The sequence below is a fragment of the Sceloporus occidentalis genome, unplaced genomic scaffold (genome assembly GCF_023333645.1).
Source record: "Sceloporus occidentalis isolate IW3139 unplaced genomic scaffold, rSceOcc1.0.p SCAF_7, whole genome shotgun sequence".
NCBI classification, from domain to species: domain Eukaryota; kingdom Metazoa; phylum Chordata; class Lepidosauria; order Squamata; family Phrynosomatidae; genus Sceloporus; species Sceloporus occidentalis.
In genome coordinates, this window is record NW_028316987.1 from 6,058,728 (window position 1) to 6,077,850 (window position 19,123).

The 19,123-nt window shown below is 40.9% G+C and overlaps 2 protein-coding genes across 6 annotated transcripts in view; one reads left to right on the forward strand and one right to left on the reverse strand.

Annotated features, from left to right (window-relative positions):
* Positions 1-12,618, forward strand: SCRN2 (secernin 2). The gene is made up of 9 exons (XM_089531763.1): positions 1-61; positions 1,027-1,208; positions 3,022-3,203; positions 5,016-5,215; positions 7,452-7,667; positions 8,544-8,709; positions 10,489-10,669; positions 11,002-11,173; positions 12,540-12,618. The coding sequence occupies exons 1-8, from the start codon at positions 52-54 to the stop codon at positions 11,158-11,160; spliced, it is 1,296 nt and encodes a 431-aa protein (XP_089387889.1). The 5' UTR covers positions 1-51; the 3' UTR covers positions 11,161-11,173; positions 12,540-12,618.
* LRRC46 (leucine rich repeat containing 46) overlaps positions 12,552-19,123 on the reverse strand; it is an 11,772-nt gene continuing 5,200 nt past the window's right edge. For all 5 annotated transcript variants that reach the window (XM_089531767.1, XM_089531764.1, XM_089531766.1 and 2 more), the window contains exons 4-9: positions 18,936-19,044; positions 18,091-18,137; positions 17,624-17,733; positions 16,010-16,079; positions 15,230-15,387; positions 12,552-13,643 (exon numbers count right to left, since the gene is read on the reverse strand). In XM_089531767.1, the coding sequence (XP_089387893.1) occupies positions 13,279-13,643; positions 15,230-15,387; positions 16,010-16,079; positions 17,624-17,733; positions 18,091-18,137; positions 18,936-19,044 (859 nt within the window). In that variant the 3' untranslated portion in view covers positions 12,552-13,278. The remainder of the gene's footprint in view (positions 13,644-15,229; positions 15,388-16,009; positions 16,080-17,623; positions 17,734-18,090; positions 18,138-18,935; positions 19,045-19,123) is intronic.

Consider the following 19,123-nt stretch of genomic DNA (forward strand, 5'->3'; position numbering starts at 1 on the left):
TTGCAGCAGAGGACTTGGGTTGCAAAGGAAGGAGCAATCAGAAAGCTGTGCATGAAAATGGGTGAGAAATGGGGAAAGGCTTATGAGTGGGGGGATGAATTTTGCAAAAGGGCAGGTCACACTCTCTCAGCCTCAGGGGAAGGCAATGGCAAACCTCCTCTGAACAAATCCTGCCAAGGAAACCCCAGGATAGGTTGGCCTTAGGTTGGCCAGAAGAAGGCACACAACAACACACATGCACAGGACTGATGCACACAACTCAGACAGTGGGGAACCCTTTGCATCTGGCTGGATTACAACTCCCATCATGCTGGGTCATGGATCATGCTGGCAAAGGATGATGGGAGTTGCAGTCCAGCATGCTATCTGAAGAGTTGTCTTTGCCCTAGTGATTCCCAAACTCTGGCTTTCCAGGTGTTTTGGACTTCAGTAGCCCATCCTCCTTTTCCATGACATGCCCTACATTTCAACCTTTTGTCCAGGAGGCATTCCAAAATGTCTTCCATTTTGTGCATGACTAAAGAAGCATGAATTTACAGTAAGTGTGTTTTGGACCCTGGTCACCTTGAATCTAAACTAGCTTTGCTGGCTGTGACCTGGAGGGAGTGAACTAGCTTTGGATGGAATTGGCTGTATCCGCACTGCAGGAATAATCCGGTTTGACACCACTTGAACTGCCACAACAAACTATCATTCTCAGAATTCCGTAGCAATGAGTCGTGCTAGTTAAAGTGGTGTCAAACCAGATTATTCCTGCAATGTGTTTTCGACCTGTGTCTACAAAAGTTTATGCTGCAACACCTTCTGCTCGGTGCAGTCTCAAAGGTGCAATACCAGATAATGAATTACATAATTTATTAGTGGGGTATAATAACATTTGGATTTTTGGATTAATTGATGAATCTTAAAATATCAATCATGAGATTCAGAGGAGCCCCAAATGAGATTCTTGTGTCCAAAGTGGAGAGGGAAGGAAGAGACTACAGCCTTCAAATGCCTTCTTGTGGTTTTGTTGATTTCCTTTAGATAAAATGGATGACCTTCACTCCTGTGTGCCACCTTCCTCTTGCGACTGTTTTGTCTCGCTTCCACCTGCCTCTGCTGCCAGAGAGGTGATCTTTGGCAAGAATTCAGACCGGCCAAAGGATGAAGTCCAGGAAGTTGTCTATTTCCCTGCTGAATGTCATGCCAAGGGGACAAAGGTCCAGGTGAGATAAAAACCAAGAAGAGGGCTGGAGTAGGTGAGTGGCACACAGTATTGTGGAAAGCCAGAAGGAATAGAGGATCTTCATGTATATGTTGTGGTCAAGTTTTACAACAACCCGATTGTAGGGTTTTCTTGACCAGATTTATTCAGAAGACATTTTTCACTGCATTTCTCTGGGGCTGAGAGAATGTGATTTGCCCAAGGTCACCCAGTGAGTTTCTATAGCTGATCTATAGATGAGCGAAAATCGAACCCTGATCTCCAGAGTCATAGTCCAACACTCAAACCATTATGCCATGCTGGCTCTCAGGACACAGGGTTTTAATCTGACTATGACTCTGGAGATCAGGGTTCGATTTCCGCTCATCCATGAATGACTGAGTGACCTTGGGCAAGTCACGCACTCTCAACTTCAGGAAAAGGCAATGACAAATCTTTGAACAAATTTTGCCAAGAAAACCCCTGTTACAGGTTCATCTTGAAGTCGCCATAAGTTGGAAACAACTTCGAGGCATACATAGTCCTAGTCTAATACTCAAGCCACTACACCATACTCTCTTTTGATCATATATTTGAGAGTGGTTCACAGAGCAGAATTCAATTAATATACAAAATGTTTTGGCTTCTGCCTTCCTCAGTTGTTTAAGATAAAAGTGAGCTTGTAGCAGTTGTTGGTAGTTAATCTTGTTAATCTTTTTCACATCATTAACAAGCCCACTTGTCTTTTAAGTGATTGAGAAAGGCAGGTGCTGTAACAGTTTGCTTATTAATAGAACTTTGAAGTTCTGTTTGAAAAATATATAAGTCATTAACTGCATTCTTCTGGGACCCAGAATAAATTTGTGAGAAGTGTTTGTTTACTTTTACATCATCTAAAGACAAATATAGGTTGAGTCTTCCTTATCCATGCTTGGAAGCAGGACTGTTTTGGATTTCGGCATATCTGTATCTGCATATATGTACATAATAAGATATCTTGAAGATAGAACACAAGTCTAAACACAGAATTTATTTATGTTTCAGTGCTTCTATTTTGATTAACTGTACCCATTTGTGTTCCTTCAACCTGCATTAATTGTGGTTAATTTTGAACCAGGATTTGAAAATACTTTTTTGGACTACAGCTCTCAAAACCCCTAGCCATCATGGCCACCAGGGTGATGCTGGGAACTGAAGTCTAAGAAGATAATTTTCCCAAGTTTGCTTGGAACAAGCTAACTTCAAATTGTAGTTAAAAAGAATCACAGTTTAGGGTTTTCACGACAGTCTAAACTGGATATTTGAAAAAGGAAGGGGGGAAAAAACGTTCTGGTCTCTCTGCGATGCTGTTGAAAGGATGATGGGAAAGCACGCAGGCCTGGTAGGGAAAGATTGGAAGTCATGGGAAAAGTCTGAAATGGTCTGAAGGAGTTGAATATCCCTCCTGATCTCTGTATGTGTATGTGTGTTTTCAGAGGAACTAGTACAGGCCTGGGGAATCTCTGACCCTCCATACTCTAAACTAAAACTCCCATCAGCCCTGTTCAGTCAATGGTGAGGAATGATGTGGTCAAAACATTTCACAGACCACATGTTCTCCACTCCTGTAACAAGGTACTGCAGCCATCACAGCCACAGGGTTGTGTGTTCAGTCCCAGGCAGGTAATGTATCACCCTTTGTGCCAACTTTAAAATTTGTGTAGATATGATCTTGGCTACAAAGCATACAAAGGTGAGCTTGGGAGGACTACAGCTCCCAGCCCTGGGAGCTGTAATCCAAAAAACATCATCGCCCCCACCCTGCTGTGCTTAACGAAGGCCAACTTTCTTCCCAGTGCACATATATTGAAGTGCATCAGGTTGAAAGGACCCATGCAGTCATTCTGAGTCGACCTGCCTGGCTGTGGGGAGCCGAGATGGGGGCCAACGAACATGGAGTCTGCATCGGCAATGAAGGGGTGTGGACCAAGGAGTCGGTTGGGGAGGAGGAAGCCTTGCTGGGCATGGATCTGGTCAGGTAAGTGACAACATGATGTGTGCCAGAAGATGATGAATCCACCTACAGCCTGTATCTGTCTTCTGTCTTTCTCCATTCTGGAATTCTTCTCACTGTTGAAAATAAGATGGTCACGTGCAGGAAGGGAACAGTCCAGCTGGGCTTTTAAACCGTGTTCGATAGTAGCTCCTTTGGTGATATCTATCACACAACACCATCTTCCTTATGTCGCTGCCTTGTCCTCCAATCATGGTTACCTCACACCTTACCATTGATGGGGGAAACCTGTCAATAAGCTCCTAATTGCACTACTCCACAGATGTGGTAAATTATTCTGTGAGAGCTCTGGGATTGTGTAGTCATGTGGTGTAAGTGTCTCCCCCTCTCCCCCATAGCGCTTCCCCTTTGCTGTTCCAAAACAGCCATGTGTTATTGTTTTTAAACCATGGAATTAGTATAACAGCAATAGCAAGCACGTTTCTATACTCCTTATCAGTGCATGTAAGCACTCCCTAAGTGGCTTACAATGTGTAAGCCAATTGCCCCCAACAAGTTGGGTACTTATTTTAGCGACCTATGGAAGGGTTTTGTATTTTTACATGTTTAACTTAATTTGAAGTTATTAGGAACTTAAAAGGTTTTTTTTCTGTGTAAGCAAACTTTTCTTCAACATGGTTCTATCTGACTTAGGCCTTTTTCTCACTTTCCCTCTTCATTAAAATCTGTTACTGTAACTTGTTACAGTATTTTAACAAAGTATCATGCTAAGTTACTCACCCTCTCATTACTTTTTGATACCCCTAATTTGTTTTTTTTTTTGGGGGGGGGGGAGAATCCCACATTAAATCAAAAAGAGAATAGTACCAGATTGCTGAAAAATTCCTGCTAAAATGCCTAGAATTTTTTAAAGTAACACTGAAAGTTAACTAGAAAATGATGCTTGTTGCACAAATAAGTGCTGTTGTTATTTGGAAATATGCTTTGGTTGCATTTTCATTACCAAAACCCCTCAAAAAATTAAGAACAATTTACCACAGGCAAATACGTTATTTGTAACTTGTAAGCTCTGTCCTCTGTGTCTCAAAATATTCTGTATTTCCAAGCCACGTTAACAAAAAAATGATTAACGTAGTGTCTGTTATTTGACTATGATCGGGTACCATTCACAGACTCTTAAATGTTTTAAAGCTTTTTAATTTAATAGAATTATTTGTTTTTATTGATTTTCTTTAAACATTTGTGTTACTATTCCCAGTAAGACAACCACATATCACCTGCAAGAAAGGTGATATGCAGTTGGCCCTCCACATTTGCAGCTTTAACCTTTGTGGGTTTGATTATTTGTGGTTTTGAGTTATATGTTCTCTCTAGGAATCTCTAGATTCTCCACTGCAGTTCTGCCAAAAGTTGACCATAGAGTTGCACTGCAGAACCTTGAAGTTTCTAGAGAAAACACTTCTCTGGGCATTTGTAGGTCCTCCAGTGTGATTCTATGATTAACCTCTGGCAGATGTTGACCATAGAATTTCACTGGATGACCTGGAAATTCCTAGAGAGGTGTTCTCTTAAGTAAAAAGAATCGTGTTTTTTATTTGCGGTTTTTCCACATTCGTGGGGGTCCTTCACCCCAACCCCAGCAAATGCGGAAAGACTACTGTATTAAAGAAAGAAAATGTTTGTTTGTCTCACACTAAAGAAAAATTTTCTGTTTCTTCTGTGTTCTTCCAAAATAAAACTGCTTTTAAATAAAACAACTAGTGAATTTAGTGTTTGAATTAAGTATTTGACAGCCAGGTTAATGACATGTAACAAAAGCTAAGTTATGCTTTTCAGGCTGGGTTTAGAGAGGGGTACCACTGCCCATGAAGCCCTCCAGGTCATAACAGCACTTCTGGAACACTACGGTCAAGGGGGAAGCTGCAAAGAGGAGCCCACTCCTTTCATTTACCATAATACCTTTCTCCTGGCTGATCGCACAGAAGCTTGGATCTTGGAAACAGCTGGGCGATTTTGGGCTGCTCAGAGGATTCGAGGTGAGCATGTTTAGTAAGAACTCTTGACAGAAGACGTGAGACCCTTTCGCACTACAAAGTTATAACACTGTGTGTAATTCTACTTTTGTTGCTGTGGCTCCATTCTGATGACTCCTGGGAGTGGTAGTCTGATGTGTCAGTAGAATCTCTGGCTCAGAATACTAAATACCCCTCCCTAAACTATCAGGATTCCATAGGAGGTTGCCATGACAGCTAAAATGGAATCATGGCACTGTAATTGTGTGGTGTGAAAGTGCCATGGATTAAAAAAGGAGCATTTTTGAATAATCTATTTGAATAAATAAAACAAATAAAACTGTAATAGTGGATACAAACTACAGGAAGAGATTCCACATCAACATTAGGAACAAGTTAAAGCTGTTTGACGGTAGAATACACTCCCATGGTTGGAGGTTGTTAAACAGAGGCTGGATGGCCATCTGTCAGGGGTGCTTTGATTACTGTATATACTCAACTATAAGTCGAGGGCAGGTTTTGGGGCCAAAACTGGATTTTGATAAGTCAGGCGTAAAATTTGAGGGCATGGAACAAATGATGTAAAGGACAAAGTGGAGGAAAACGATGCCTAAAAACTAACAAAATTCCATCAGGCATAATTGTTTGTGCTCACCCTAAAGGCTTGATGGATAAGAGAAGCTGGGTGGGGGGACTGAGTGCTTCCAGGACAGATTATGCTCTTGCCTTTCACCAGAGGATGGTTCCTTTTTTAAAAAAGAGCTAAGAATAGTACTTACATTGACCCATGGATAAGTAGACCTGGGGTTTTTTGGGTCAATTTTTTGACCTACATTTCTAGACTTATACCTAGGTATATACAGTATGTCTTCCTGCATGTCCCGGGGTTGGACTGCATGGTCCTTGAGATCTCTTCAAAGTGTGCAATTCTGTGATTCTAAATCATACAACATCATTTTAAAACATACCAGTAAAAATAAACATAGAACCCAATTGATTTTAAAGTCTCTTCCACAGCAAATTGGGTCAGCTGGCAGAGTTGGACCTGAACATATAAACTTTTGCTTGCCAAAAGAGAACATGAAAAATACCATCCTACCTTCCCTAGTTTGAGAGTAGCCAGCAAGAAAACTCTTGGCTTAGTTTGGTTAGAGCTTCTCACTACACAATAATCATTCTACAATAACATTTTAATCTTTGCTGCATCCTTTTGCAATTGTGGGGTTTATAGTCCAGGGAGGTAATAGAGCTCTCTCACTGGGAATGCTAAATGCCACTCCCTAAACTGTAGATCCCAGGATCTTGCTATGGCAGTTAGTGGATTCATGGGATTATAATTGTCTAGTGAGAAAGGACCTGTGGATTCAGAACCTGAAGACATGACTCTTTAGGGATTTGGAGGGGATTCTGGGAGTTGTATTACCAAAAATAACTTCTGTTTGGATCGCACTCATACAATTTAATGTAGCAGGTGCTGTTGTTTTGCCAACTAGTCACTGTTCTTTCTGCTTGCATTCAAGAAAATCTTGGTCCAGATTCTGAAGTGATAAAATACTGGCAACTGCTCATTGGCTGAGAGCCAAACTCAAATGAAATGAAAGCAGCAGAAACACCAAAGAGTTGCTGAACAAGAAACAACAGCAGGACACCAATGAGATCTGACTGTTCTTTGCACAGTTTCACAATGTAGACATTACTATTAGCTAGTATACTATGTCTGCATTTCCCAGGAGGAGAAACAGCTGTTATTTTTCCTTAAATTGTTAAAAATGCAGGCCTGATCCAAGATATTTTGCTGCAAATGGTGTTCACGTTAAGGTATATATTACCCAAAACCAGCTAATTTATTTTAGCACATAGGCAGAAAATCCCAGAACGCCTCCTCCCATCTCTGAAAATATATCAAATAAGTAACAATTTCTTATCTTTCCATGGATCTTCAAATCAGTTGCCTGCGGCAGTTTCCTTACTCTGCCTAATGTAAGGCCTACCTTGAGCAAAACTATGTTTAGCACAGATGCTGCTTGAGAATTAATCTTTAAGGCCAGGTAGGTCCCTGAGATTTTAGAGAAAACAGCATGGCCAAGTGGATCACAAGATAAAAGTCTAGGACACTGAGCACTGGCTTCCAGAATTAGGGTCCAACTTTTCAGCCTGCAAAAATGCATGATGGAGTTATTCCATCAAGAAAACGTATCTTTTTCTGAACTTCCCACATTCATTAAATAGAATGGGGTATGGGGTGTTTCTATGTCTGCAGAAGGTGCCCGGAACATCTCCAACCAGCTGAGCATTGGGACAGAGATTACTGCTGAACATAAAGGTCTACGACAGCATGCCCAAAAGCAGGGATGGTGGAGTGGTGAGGGAGAATTTAGCTTCACGGAAGTATTTTCACTCATCCATCAGCCTGTTCGCATGGAAGCAGCCAAAGCTCGGTATTGCACTGGTCAGCAACTCCTGCACAAGCATTCAGGTATGTTTTCAAAATACATGAACAGAAAGGCATTGGAAACTGAATACCACAGCACTATGATTCCACTTTAATTGCCATGGTTGTATCCCATATAATTATGGGATTGGCAGTTTAGGGAGAATTTTTTTAAAAAATTATATTGTTGTGAAACCTGGACAGTGAAGAAAGTTGAGGAAGAAAATGAGCTCATTTGAAATGTGATGCTGAAGAAAAGTTCTACACATACCATGGACAAAAGACAAATGAACCAGTCTTATTGTAAATCAAGCCTGAACTCTCATTAGAAGCAAAAATGGCTAAACTGGGTTTGTTGTACTCTGGATATATCATGAGATGTTGATTTATTGGAAAAGACAGTAAAGCTTGGTAAAGTGGAAGGCAGTAGGAGAAGAGGGAGATTGCGCTGTGGATGGCTTGACTCAATCAACGAAGCCACAACCCTGAGTTCACAAAAGCTGAGCAAAAGCATATGATGACTGTGACACATGGAAGTCTTGCCATTCATACATTTTCTGTAAGTTGAAATTGACTTGACAGCAAATAGCAATTTAGAATTCTCAGCATCCCAGTTCCACAGGATTCCATGGGATGTTGCTATGGTAGCTGCAGTGGAATACTGTATAGCATTGTATTTAGATAGGTGAATGGGCTTGTTGGACAGCAACTCAAATCATCCCTCAGCATTGGCTACCCTGGCTATATCTGATGAGAATTGTATTCTAGTATCTAGTGGACCATAAATTGCCTACTCTTGTATTAGAGCTTCCTTTTTAGATATGAATTGTTGCACTTTTTTGCAACAAAGAAGTGTTGGTGAGATGACCAGCTTTCTGTCTCCTTTAGTAGTCATGTAGCATGCTTTCATTGTTGTTGTAGGACAGATCACTGCAGAGACCATTATGGGCATCTTGAGTGACAAATCCAGTGGGATCTGTGTTGACTCTGAAGGATTCTCAACCACAGGAAGTATGGTATCCATCCTCCCACAAGATTCCCACCTACCTTGCATCCACTTCTTCACAGCCACACCAGACCCTTCCAGGTAACTACAAGTGGGAAATGTACATGGTCAGCCCCCTTCTGCCTATTGGCAGACATCTGTAGTTTCTAGTGTGGCCCAGAAAAAACTGGGCTCACTAGGGACATAAGATCGATATAAGAAGCTGACCTAAGATGAGTCCAATCTTCTGTTCATCTAGCCCGGTATCATTGATGCTAACAGCAACACTCAGGCTCTGGACCTTCCTAGAGATGACAGTGATTGAACTTGGGGCTTTTTGTAGGCAAAGCAGGTGCTTGACAATTGAACTACCTCAAGGCTAGATTTTACTCCAATAGGAATGCCCTAGGTGGACATGTCAGCTGGGATAAACAGTAATGACTTGCCTCTTGTGGAAATCTGAACACTGAAAGAGTAACGCTTCAGGACTCTAGCTCTTGTTAGTGAATTATTGCCTTTCGCCCATAATTCAAGTTTTTCACTTATAAACTGTAAACCCTAAAGAGTCTTAGAGCAGGGATAGAGAATGCAATGCCTCCTCCCACATTGCTGGACTGTAGTTCCCATTGCCTACAGCTGGCATGGCCAATGATTGAGAAAGATAGGCACTTCAGTTCAACATCTAAAATTCCCTGCCTTCAGGACTATCTCCAGCTTTAATGCTCCCTCTTTGGAAGCCAAGATCAGTCTCTTGATAGATTACCGCACTACATTCTTATAATGCTGCTATTCCAGGTTTACTGCTCTGCCTGTCTCCTGTTGCATTCTGGGTCTTGTAGTTCAATGACGCCTAAGATCTCTGGCTGAGAATTCTAAATGCCCCTCCTTAAACTGCAAATCTTAGAATGCAACAGGAGGTAGCCAGAGCAGTTAAAGTGGAATAGCAGTACTATAAGAGTGTTGTGCAGTAATGTCCTTGGACTTGTTGAAAGCAGACCTGGGTTCAGACTGCTCCTCATGAATTATTCTGTACTTGTAATATGTGGCAGCAGTATGGTACAAGATGAGATACATCCATATGGAGTAATTGGGAAGACTGTTGTTTCTGTCTTTATATATTTTGTCTTCACAACAGAATATCTAGAATGGAATGGGCAACTGAGACCGTCAAATTCCTAGCTCCATCTGGGATTCACTTTTGGTCTTTAATGATGACCTTAATTTTGTGTAAATGACTTTAATTGTTAAGAGTTTTATTTTTTTAGTTGAAGGCCTTTTCATGATTGGTAATGTTCAAATTGTGTATACACCTATATGCATTTATACCATTGTATTTAAATTTTTGTTTTTAAGGAATGGGAGGCTGGTTTTAACTTTTAAAGTCCTTTATTGTCTCAGACCCCCATACCTGAAATGCCATTTCTCCACCAGTGATCCAGAGGTGCAACAGAGGCTAGAGGGTGGGTGGGTTGGCAGAAGGATGTGTTATTACTACAGTTACACATATTTTGGTATCAGTTGTAATAGTGAGGGAAAAAATGAAATAAAAGTTGACATGACTGCTGAGACTTAGAAGGAACTGGAAGGATAGAGTTTTGTTTTTCTGGAAGTTCTTTTTTTTTTTAGTACTTGGGGCTTGTCTAAAAAAAATTATAGTAGTTTTAAGTTTTAGACTTTGTTCACCATTTTTACCTCCAGGAAGCAATATTTTTGTTCTTGTATTTTTATTGGTTTTGGACTCATATTTATTTCTTTTGCCTGCCCCCCCCCCCCCAGTTGTGTTTTAGAGACTGAACAAAGTTTTTAAAACATTCAGTAATAGTTCCTGGATTTTGCACATTGTACCTAACAGACTTCCATCACTTTTCTTTTGCTTGGCAGATCTATCTTCAAACCCTTCATCTTTGTTCCCAACATCCCTTCCTTCCCCCAGGTGAAGTCCCCAAGCTTCGGTGATGAAGACCCCATCAGAGAGAATCCTCGGTTTCAGAGCCGGGTTGACAGACGCCATGATCTCTATAGACAGCATCAGTTAGTCTTGGAAGTCATGGATCGTGACCAGGTGAATCTACACTTTGGACAATCCATTTGAAGCTGCCTGGTTTAACCATTGTGGTTACTGCTCTGGGTGGAAATTGCAGGGATGCAAATTTAGGATAAACATTACCAGCCAAATATTAACAGCTGTTTGCTAGTGGGACAGAAAATTATATCTATGTCTTAAATTGAATCAGTTGTTGAATGTTGAGTCAATACATAAATAAATAGATAAATCCCATTGATTCAATGGTTCAGCTGTAGTCAGGAGTAAAAGTAGGATTTAAGGCCATAGTTTGTTAAGACTTCATATTAGCTTGCTGTCCTTTCTTCTCTTTCCTATTTCCCTAACCACAGCATGAAAACCGAAGACTCCAGGAAGCTATGCAGAAATTTCAACAACAGACCCTAGAGAGAATGAAAAATTTGTTGGCAGGTTCCTTGACTCTGAAACCCCAGGAGTTGGCTGACCTCTTTTGTAATTCTGTGGAAACAGAACTCAAATTATATAAATGATGAGTAATGGCAGGTAGGTTTAGGTTTCATCCTGATGCTGCTGTACATTTCATGTGTGATGACAAGGACACTGTGCTGTTACTGTTTAGAACCTTAAAATGCTGGAGTGGGCATGTTCAGCCTATGTATTTCTTTGCTATTGGTATAGTTCTTACTTTGAAAAAGCTTATAGGGTGGGTCTCAATAGATATCAAGTGTGGTAGCTAAAAGTGGAACATTCGTATCTTGAAGACTATAGATAAGAAGACGACTTGTGTATTAGTAAGATCATGTACTAAAGGGGATTTTCTGGGGCCCGTGACTGACCACCATTAGAGACAGGGCACTGAGCTAGATAGATTTCTAAGATGCTTATGAATAAACTGAGCAAGAATGAGGGACCTGTCAGATAGATCTTCCATCAGTAAGGCAGATAGATTTCAAATCTGTCACTGCATTTTACTAGTTCTAGGGTGATCTCAGGAATCTATCTACAGAATGCACTGAGATCTGCTGGGAGAAGAGAGTGAGGAGCCACATTATGCCATCTCCAAACCTCTTCTAGTCCAGAGACACAGCCACAACGCTGGAACAAAGTTAGGTCAGGGGAGTAAAGTAATTTCCAGCATCCCTAGGCTGAGATGTCTTGGATTCAATGCAGCTTCCACTGACGAATATCAGCTCCATTGGCTCTTAGCCATCTTTGCCCAATAGGATTGTCTTGTAAGGTGTGATTTGCGAGAGCTAGTAGGTTGGCAGGGAGAGGCTTCAACAGATTGCTTGTTTCCCTGCCCCCAATCACCTCACCAACAGTTTTTGTTCCACATTCCGCATGTATGAAAGAAATTGTTCTGATGACTAGGGTTTCTATGCATGTAGAATTATTATTTTGGTTTTTGGTTGTCATTGTTTTTAACATGCCAGAGAGATCTCTACTAATAGGAACCTTCTATGAGATCCCACGTAAGTTCTGTAATCTCATCTGCTGTGGTCATTATCAATATTTTGCTCACAACTCAAGTTGTGGATGTAAAAATGGCTATTGCTTAGATTTTAAGTGTCTTCCGGACAAGGCAGGATGACCAAATTGGAAGCATTTGATTAATTGTACAGTTGGTTGTGGGAATTCTAACAATGTTCATGTGATTTGGTTTCATTTTAAACATTTAATGGGATTCCCAAAATATATCATGAACCCAGGAGAACAGTGCATATTTTCTTTAAAATAATAAAAAAACCCAACCCAAGCCAGTGTATATTATCTAAATGTGAACTTTTGCCTGAAAAATTCCAGTCCTTAAATCAATGTCATCAGACAAGATCAAATATGTATTACTGTGGATCTAGTATAGCAGAATACTTGTGAAGTGAGCCTTCTCATTCCTCTTTTCTATCTCTAGAACTTCAGAAGACCAAGAAGAGCCTCTTGTTGCCTTCTAGTCCTGACATTGCAATCCTGAATTTCAAGTTCACTTCCTGCTCTTTGCTCTTGTTGCCTGCTGGTAAAATTGGAGCAGAGATGACTTCTAATAAGAAGCATATGCTCCAGCCTAAGCCTTTCAGGAGTTGATGTTCAGAATCTGCAATCTTCCCTGCACACAGATGGACTTCAGTCTTCACCTGGCACACCAATAAAATTTACAAGATTGGAAAGACTGGGCTTGGTGCAATCTCCTTTTAAGGGGATTGTAAGGTTCCTGTTTCAGACCTACATTACTGTGGTACTTCCCCATGAAATTTTGGGAGCCCCTGAACAAATACCTTGTATCACTGTACTCATGACAGTACACGTCACAGGCTCCTTTGGGGCAGTTGCTAATTTAAGACAATTTTCATAAGTTAATATTTGCAAGGCAGAATTTCAGCAGGAAGAAGGCGTGTCTCCACATTTCATTTGAAAGATGCAAACCTGAGTGGGTTGAGAGAACCTGCACTGGGGCTCAAGGTCCCTATCATTTTCTTGGAGGAAGTTCTGCTCACAAGTTACAGAAGAGGCCATCTGGCTTTTTCCATCTGACTAGACATCTTGATTGCTTATATGCTTTTTAAAAAATGGATAGCAACCAGTTTGCCTGTTAAATACACTATTTCATTAAGTCTGACAGAATAAAAAGCTTATTTTTTATTTTAATGATGCAATTATTTCTTCCTCTTGCTTGTAGTTTTAGCTGATCTTGCCACTTTAAGTGTTTTCAGCTGAGTGTGGCTTGTGCCCTCACATTTCCCCTTTGTTGTTCCTGTAGAAAATGAAGAATTTTCTGTTTTTAAGAGTGTGTTAGAAGCTGTTTGGTACTCAGTTTGGAGTATATTATCCTCCTGGGCTGGTGCTAGTGGTTCTAATCTGCTCAGTGCCTTAGGGCTACTTTGGCTTGTGTTAAAGATCAATTGTCTCAGCTTTTGTTGCTGCTCTAGCTCTTCCAGACGTGCTTCATGCTCTCTCACTGCATCCTCTCTTCTCCTTCTTGAGCGGCTGGTGAACTCCTCATGGAAATCTACAAAGAAGTCTGTTAAAAGAAAACAACATGAAAAAAAATATGACTGACATATTCTGGTGCTAATGACTCAGAAACTAGAGCAAAAATGTCCACTCCAGAGAAAAAGAGTGAAGTGGTCTCCTGCTGTTCCTGGATTGTGACTCCCACCATCCCTTGCCAACATAATCATTGGTGAGAGATGATGAGAATTAAGGCCCCCAAACATATTTTCTCTGTTTCTACTCGTACTTCCCATCCTGTGACAAATGGGAAGCAGTAGTGCTCCCCACAAGTCCTTCTTCCTAACTGCCATTATATACATGGTGAAGAATTTTATTTCACGCTAACAGCATACAAGTCCTGGTCAAACCTATGCTTGTTTCTTAAATATGGAACCAGATGAGGCTAAGATATAGGGAGCTGTCAGTGTGTGCATACAGTGTTCACCCCAGAACTTGAGTTACTTTTTGTATGACAACTCACAGAATCCTTTAACCACCTTGACAGCTACTCTGTTGTTGTTTTTTTCAGAGCTCAAAAGAACCACTGTTCCAAGCTCTGATTCTTGATATGACTTATTGGAACCCCACAGGGATTGTGACTTAAATCACATAACACTGGGGCTGTTGATGCTTTGGCTCAAACTCAACTGAGTCAGGACTTGGAGTTGCCCAAAGTCTTCTCATATCAGTTATTCTTAATAAGGATTATTCTTTCATTACACAGAAAGTAGCTTACAAAGATTTCTCAGCTCTAGTTTTTTCCTCTGTTCATTGGGAACAAAACTATCATACAAATAGGGCTCGCAATTAAGATGTAAGGACTGTGAGGGGGATGAGGAATGGCTGTTAAATGATGTTTTCCCCAGTGTGTGTAGTATTCTGTCTTTTCTCCAAGGAGCTTGGGGCATTGTATAAAGATTCTCCCTCCCATTTTACCCTTACAGGAACTCTGTGATGTAGATTAGGCAGGGCTGGCCCACAGCTACCCAAGAAACCACATGGCTGAGTGAAAATATGAACCTGGATATCTATAGTTCAAAGATATGCAACTGCCAAAGGTTGTGGGGCTGCACTGGAGGGTGCACAAACCCATTGTATCCCAGTTTACCCAGTTTTAAAAAACTTTTTAAAAATGATCCCTATTCTTCCCCCTCATGTTTTGGCCCCTCTGACTTGTTTTTAGTCTATGCAATGGCAAAAAAAATGTGATAGAATTGCTCCCCTCATCCCCTATGGTAGGTGGACACTCTAGACGAAAGCAATACATTTCAGGCTATCTAATGTCAGGGACAGGCACAATATTTATGCCCATCAGTTATAATTGTATCTTCCTTTCCTTGAAACTCAACAGGGCCTGGCATCCAATGGCTCAGGAACCAGCACCAGTCCAGGGACTACCACTCTGAGTAGCACTGAAGTAGCTACTAAAATGGTTTGGACTAAAATATCAGTATTTTGGGGAGGTGGGGCACACAGAAAGCCCACACGCTGTATTTTCCCTATCCCTAAGGTAGTCTAGTCATTCTAAGTGTGATGCATAACTGGCTCTAAATAGCCTGATCACATCATCTGACAGTCTGTTTTTTCATTTCCCTAGGCTTGCAGTTGGGGTACCTTTTCCTGCACTCAAAGGATGAGAGAGCTCGGGGCAATCCTCGTAGTCACTGTCTCCAGAACTGTCTTCTTCTTCCTTTTGAACAGGTGTCTTCCAGCTGGGGATGCTCTTGGCATCCAGTTCTTTCAGAAGGGGCAGGGCTGCCAACACTCTCTCCCTTGGGATAACAAGAATGCATGAGCTTTCCAAGTGGGGTCAAACAAAATAGCCCATTTCTAAGCACAATGTAGTTCTTCTAATAAGGAATAGTGGTTTTTAGAGGAGCGGAAAACTCCCACAAACATTCCTCATGAGTGGCCAGTTGTTTGTTGATCAAATATAGGACAGGGAGAAAAACTTTGAGGGGCAACCCCAGAGGCTTAATTTTATAAAAGGAGATCATAACACTAATATTATCTAGTCTGGAATGTTGTGCTTCCTCTTTCCGCCCTCCCCATTGATTCAGAACACACTGTTAGATCAATTGTTTGATGGTTCTGTAATATAGATGTCCCATTTCCTTTTGTTCTAACTGACAGCAACAGCCAGGCCTCAGAGCTGAGGCAGGTGTACCAGCCCATGGTAAGGGGGGGGGGGCTACAACTCCCAGAATCCCCCAGCCAGCACAGCCAATGTCCATGCTGGTTGAGGGATTCTGGGGGATGTAATAGAAAAATGACTCTTCCAAGCTATGGGGATGAATGGGCATGCTCTTGGTTTCTACTTGTGACCATTGTACAGAGGAACAGCTGTGATCACATAGGGATACTGTGTATGTGTGCAGTACTTCTTATGTTTACCTGTAGCCATTCTGATTTGTGCATTTATTTCCTGTCAGATCAAGGACCACAAGGCTCTGGGGCAGCTCATCTGCACAGATTACAAAGTAAAGAGAGTTAGAGAGGCTAGTGAAGTTGGAAATTGAGGAGACAAATCTTTCCTTTCTCTGTTAACATGGAGCAACTGCCTCTCCTGTGACAGTGTGGGAAACATAGTTGACACACAAGATATGTAACTGACAGGGATGTTTACCTGTACAGGCCCCACTGAAATGAATTAATTTCACTAGAGTTTATTTACAGGAGACGTAGGTTGCTTAACTTGTAGTTTTTGCAGAATGCAAAAATCCATAGGTACTCTAAAAATAAATATAGCACCACATCTCAGAAAAGTTACTTTTCTGGAGTATAGCTCCCAGAATCTCCCAACTACACTCCTTGCAGCTTTATTGGCTGGGGGATTTGGTGACCTGTAATCTAAGAAGTAACATTTTCATTTTCTGCATAACACATGGTAATTCTGGTATAACATAATAAATTACAACCAGAAACTAACTAGAAGCTAGAGTTGCTCCCAGTAAATCACATAATCCTGCTTCTCCTTCTGCTGCCTTCGAAAGCAAATTCACTGGTTAAACTAAAGCCTGAATCCAGAGTTATCAGATTCACGTTTTGTATTTGCTGTGATAAGTGAGCAAGATCTTCATACAGAAATGTTTTAATCCAGGGAAGTGGTACTTTTGATCCTCCAAGTATTTTGAATTTCAGCTGCCACCAGGCCACCCAGCAGAACCAATGTTAGGAGATTATGGGAAATTTAGTCCAAAATATTTGAAGGGCTAAATATTCCCTCATGTATGGTTTGAACTATGATACTACCATTGTGCCAGAGAGGTTTGGAAAGGAACACTGAACAGATACTTTTAAAAGAAAAGCTGATTTATAGTTCCTTAGCTAGGGATCACAAGACTGTGTTTTGAGCAATGCCTAGAAAAAACAGAAGCCAAAGGTAGAATTGAGCAAAATTTTCTGTGGCTGGAGAAATGGGACAAGTGCTGTGCAGAAAGGAGATGAGTGTTCAGATGAGTTAAGCAAGTGATCAGACTACAGGATGATCCCGATTACAGCATCTGAATTACACTGTAGGGTTTCATAAAGGGTTATTTTATTGCTGTTTCTGTTAGGCCCAAAACACACAGGCCAAATAAAGTGACTTCCAGCCACTGTGGGGGCATGGCATTCAAACGCACATGCCCCAAAGCAGCAGGAAGCCATTCTGAGGCTGCCTAAAATAGCTCAAAACTGCCGCAAAAAGGCGCTGGGATAATACGGCTCCTGGCAGCAGTGACCCGCTTTGAAAGCGAGCTGTGCGATTACTGCAGTCCCGGCCCGACTGTAGCTGGAGGCCAGTCCTTGCCACCCGTCTACTTCACCACGACCACCCTGTCAAATTGCCTGCATAATAATCTACCAGATTTAGTTTAATCTTAATATCTCTTCAAGTGATGATTAGGATATATTTTTTTAAAAAAAACAATGCAGTTTTAAAAAGTATAGCTTTGTGAGGTTTCAAATATTATTTTATTCTTATCCTATGGGAGAGTATCAGTAGTAAAGTAGTAGGAAGAGTCATACCTATGTCCAGAGTCTCGATGCAGTTCTGTGAAAGATCCAAAAACTGCAGCTTCAGGAGACACAGAAGGTTCTCCACTTTGCTTATTTGGTTCCCAGCTAATGACAGAAATCTATGATCATCACATAGGAAAGCAAAAGTATAAAGTTTTGAGATTCATAAGACTAAGAAAGTCCCTGCCTTCCAGAGAACTGTACAGAAACAATGATGTACTAGTCTAGTTAGGAGAGGATTTGATGGATGACCTTAATTAGAGTTTATCTGCTTCTCAATATGCAGTGAGAAAGGTTCTATTTATGCCATTGTGATAGTAGCAGGATATCTAACTCATCTATGTATATCCTAAAATCCCACTAATTTGGGAACAGATTGAATTTGTTCACCCACACATTTGAATGAGCTTTGCAAGCTTCTGCTTTAAAAAAACAACAACATTTGATTCATTGTAGAAACAAGAAATATCACTTACTTCAGATTAGGAAAGCAGCTTAGGTTTTCAATTTTCTGTATTTGGTTCTAAAAATGAAATTAATGTGAGTCAACCTTGGAATTTATGAATCACAAAGAAGTTCATCAGTTTTCTGAGGGGAGGGTGTATATCTATAAATGTTTGGTCCCAATTGGGCAAATTCCAATTTGGTTCAGAACCACACTTAATTACATATTCATCATGCAGCATTTTTTCTTAAATTTAACTCCTGGGGCTAAAAAAGCAGAGGGGAGAAGATTCAAATGCACAGCTAGAAACGACCAGCCCCCCCTCACTTTAGTCCCTCTACCCAAAGTTTAAGGGGGAAATGGCAGGGGTATGAATCCTTCCCTACTGTGCATAGTAGTCCTGATCCAAGACAGATTTGTATGCATTTTCTTTGAAGTAAAAAAGACACATGGCTCAGTAGCTTGCTGCATATTTAATACAGTATGTAATTTAGCCCTTAGTTACTGCTAGATGCCGCAGCTATCAGTTTATGCCTGCAGTTCTGGGACAAGGCAGCAAATGGTTGACTCCATACTCCATCTTAAGACTAAACAATGAAAAATTTACATCCTTAACACCATCCACTCTGCTCTCCTGCTCCAACCTGGCTTTCTATCCAGTCTGATGAAGGGTTTTGGAAAGTGTGAAAGCTTGCTGACTATTTTTTAACAATTTAATTGGTCCTAATATATCCATTTGCCTTATGAGTCCTGTAGTTGCTTTTCACCTTTGTGACAGAAGCCCATGTCCTAAACATATACATCTATTATGGAGATCAGACTTTGATGGGAGAAATGTAGAAATACAATAGTGAAGAACAAGATGGAATGTGTTACCTGTTGCAGGTAGATGCTGTGGATCTGTTCTAAACCTTCCAGATTTGTGATGTGGCTAATTTGCTCTCTATCAAGCCGGAGGATCTGAAGAGAAGTCAAGCCTTGGGATCTGAAGCAGGAGATGTGTTTCACAGTTGTCAACATTATACTTCCCAGTATTGCCAACACGTTAACAAAAACTCAACCCA

Bases quoted from the DNA above. Each gene is read 5' to 3' on its own strand.
- SCRN2 (XM_089531763.1), top strand. The intron at 8,710-10,488 runs GTAACTACAAGT...TTTGCTTGGCAG, and splicing joins GCCACACCAGACCCTTCCAG to ATCTATCTTCAAACCCTTCA. The intron at 10,670-11,001 runs GTGAATCTACAC...CCCTAACCACAG, and splicing joins AAGTCATGGATCGTGACCAG to CATGAAAACCGAAGACTCCA.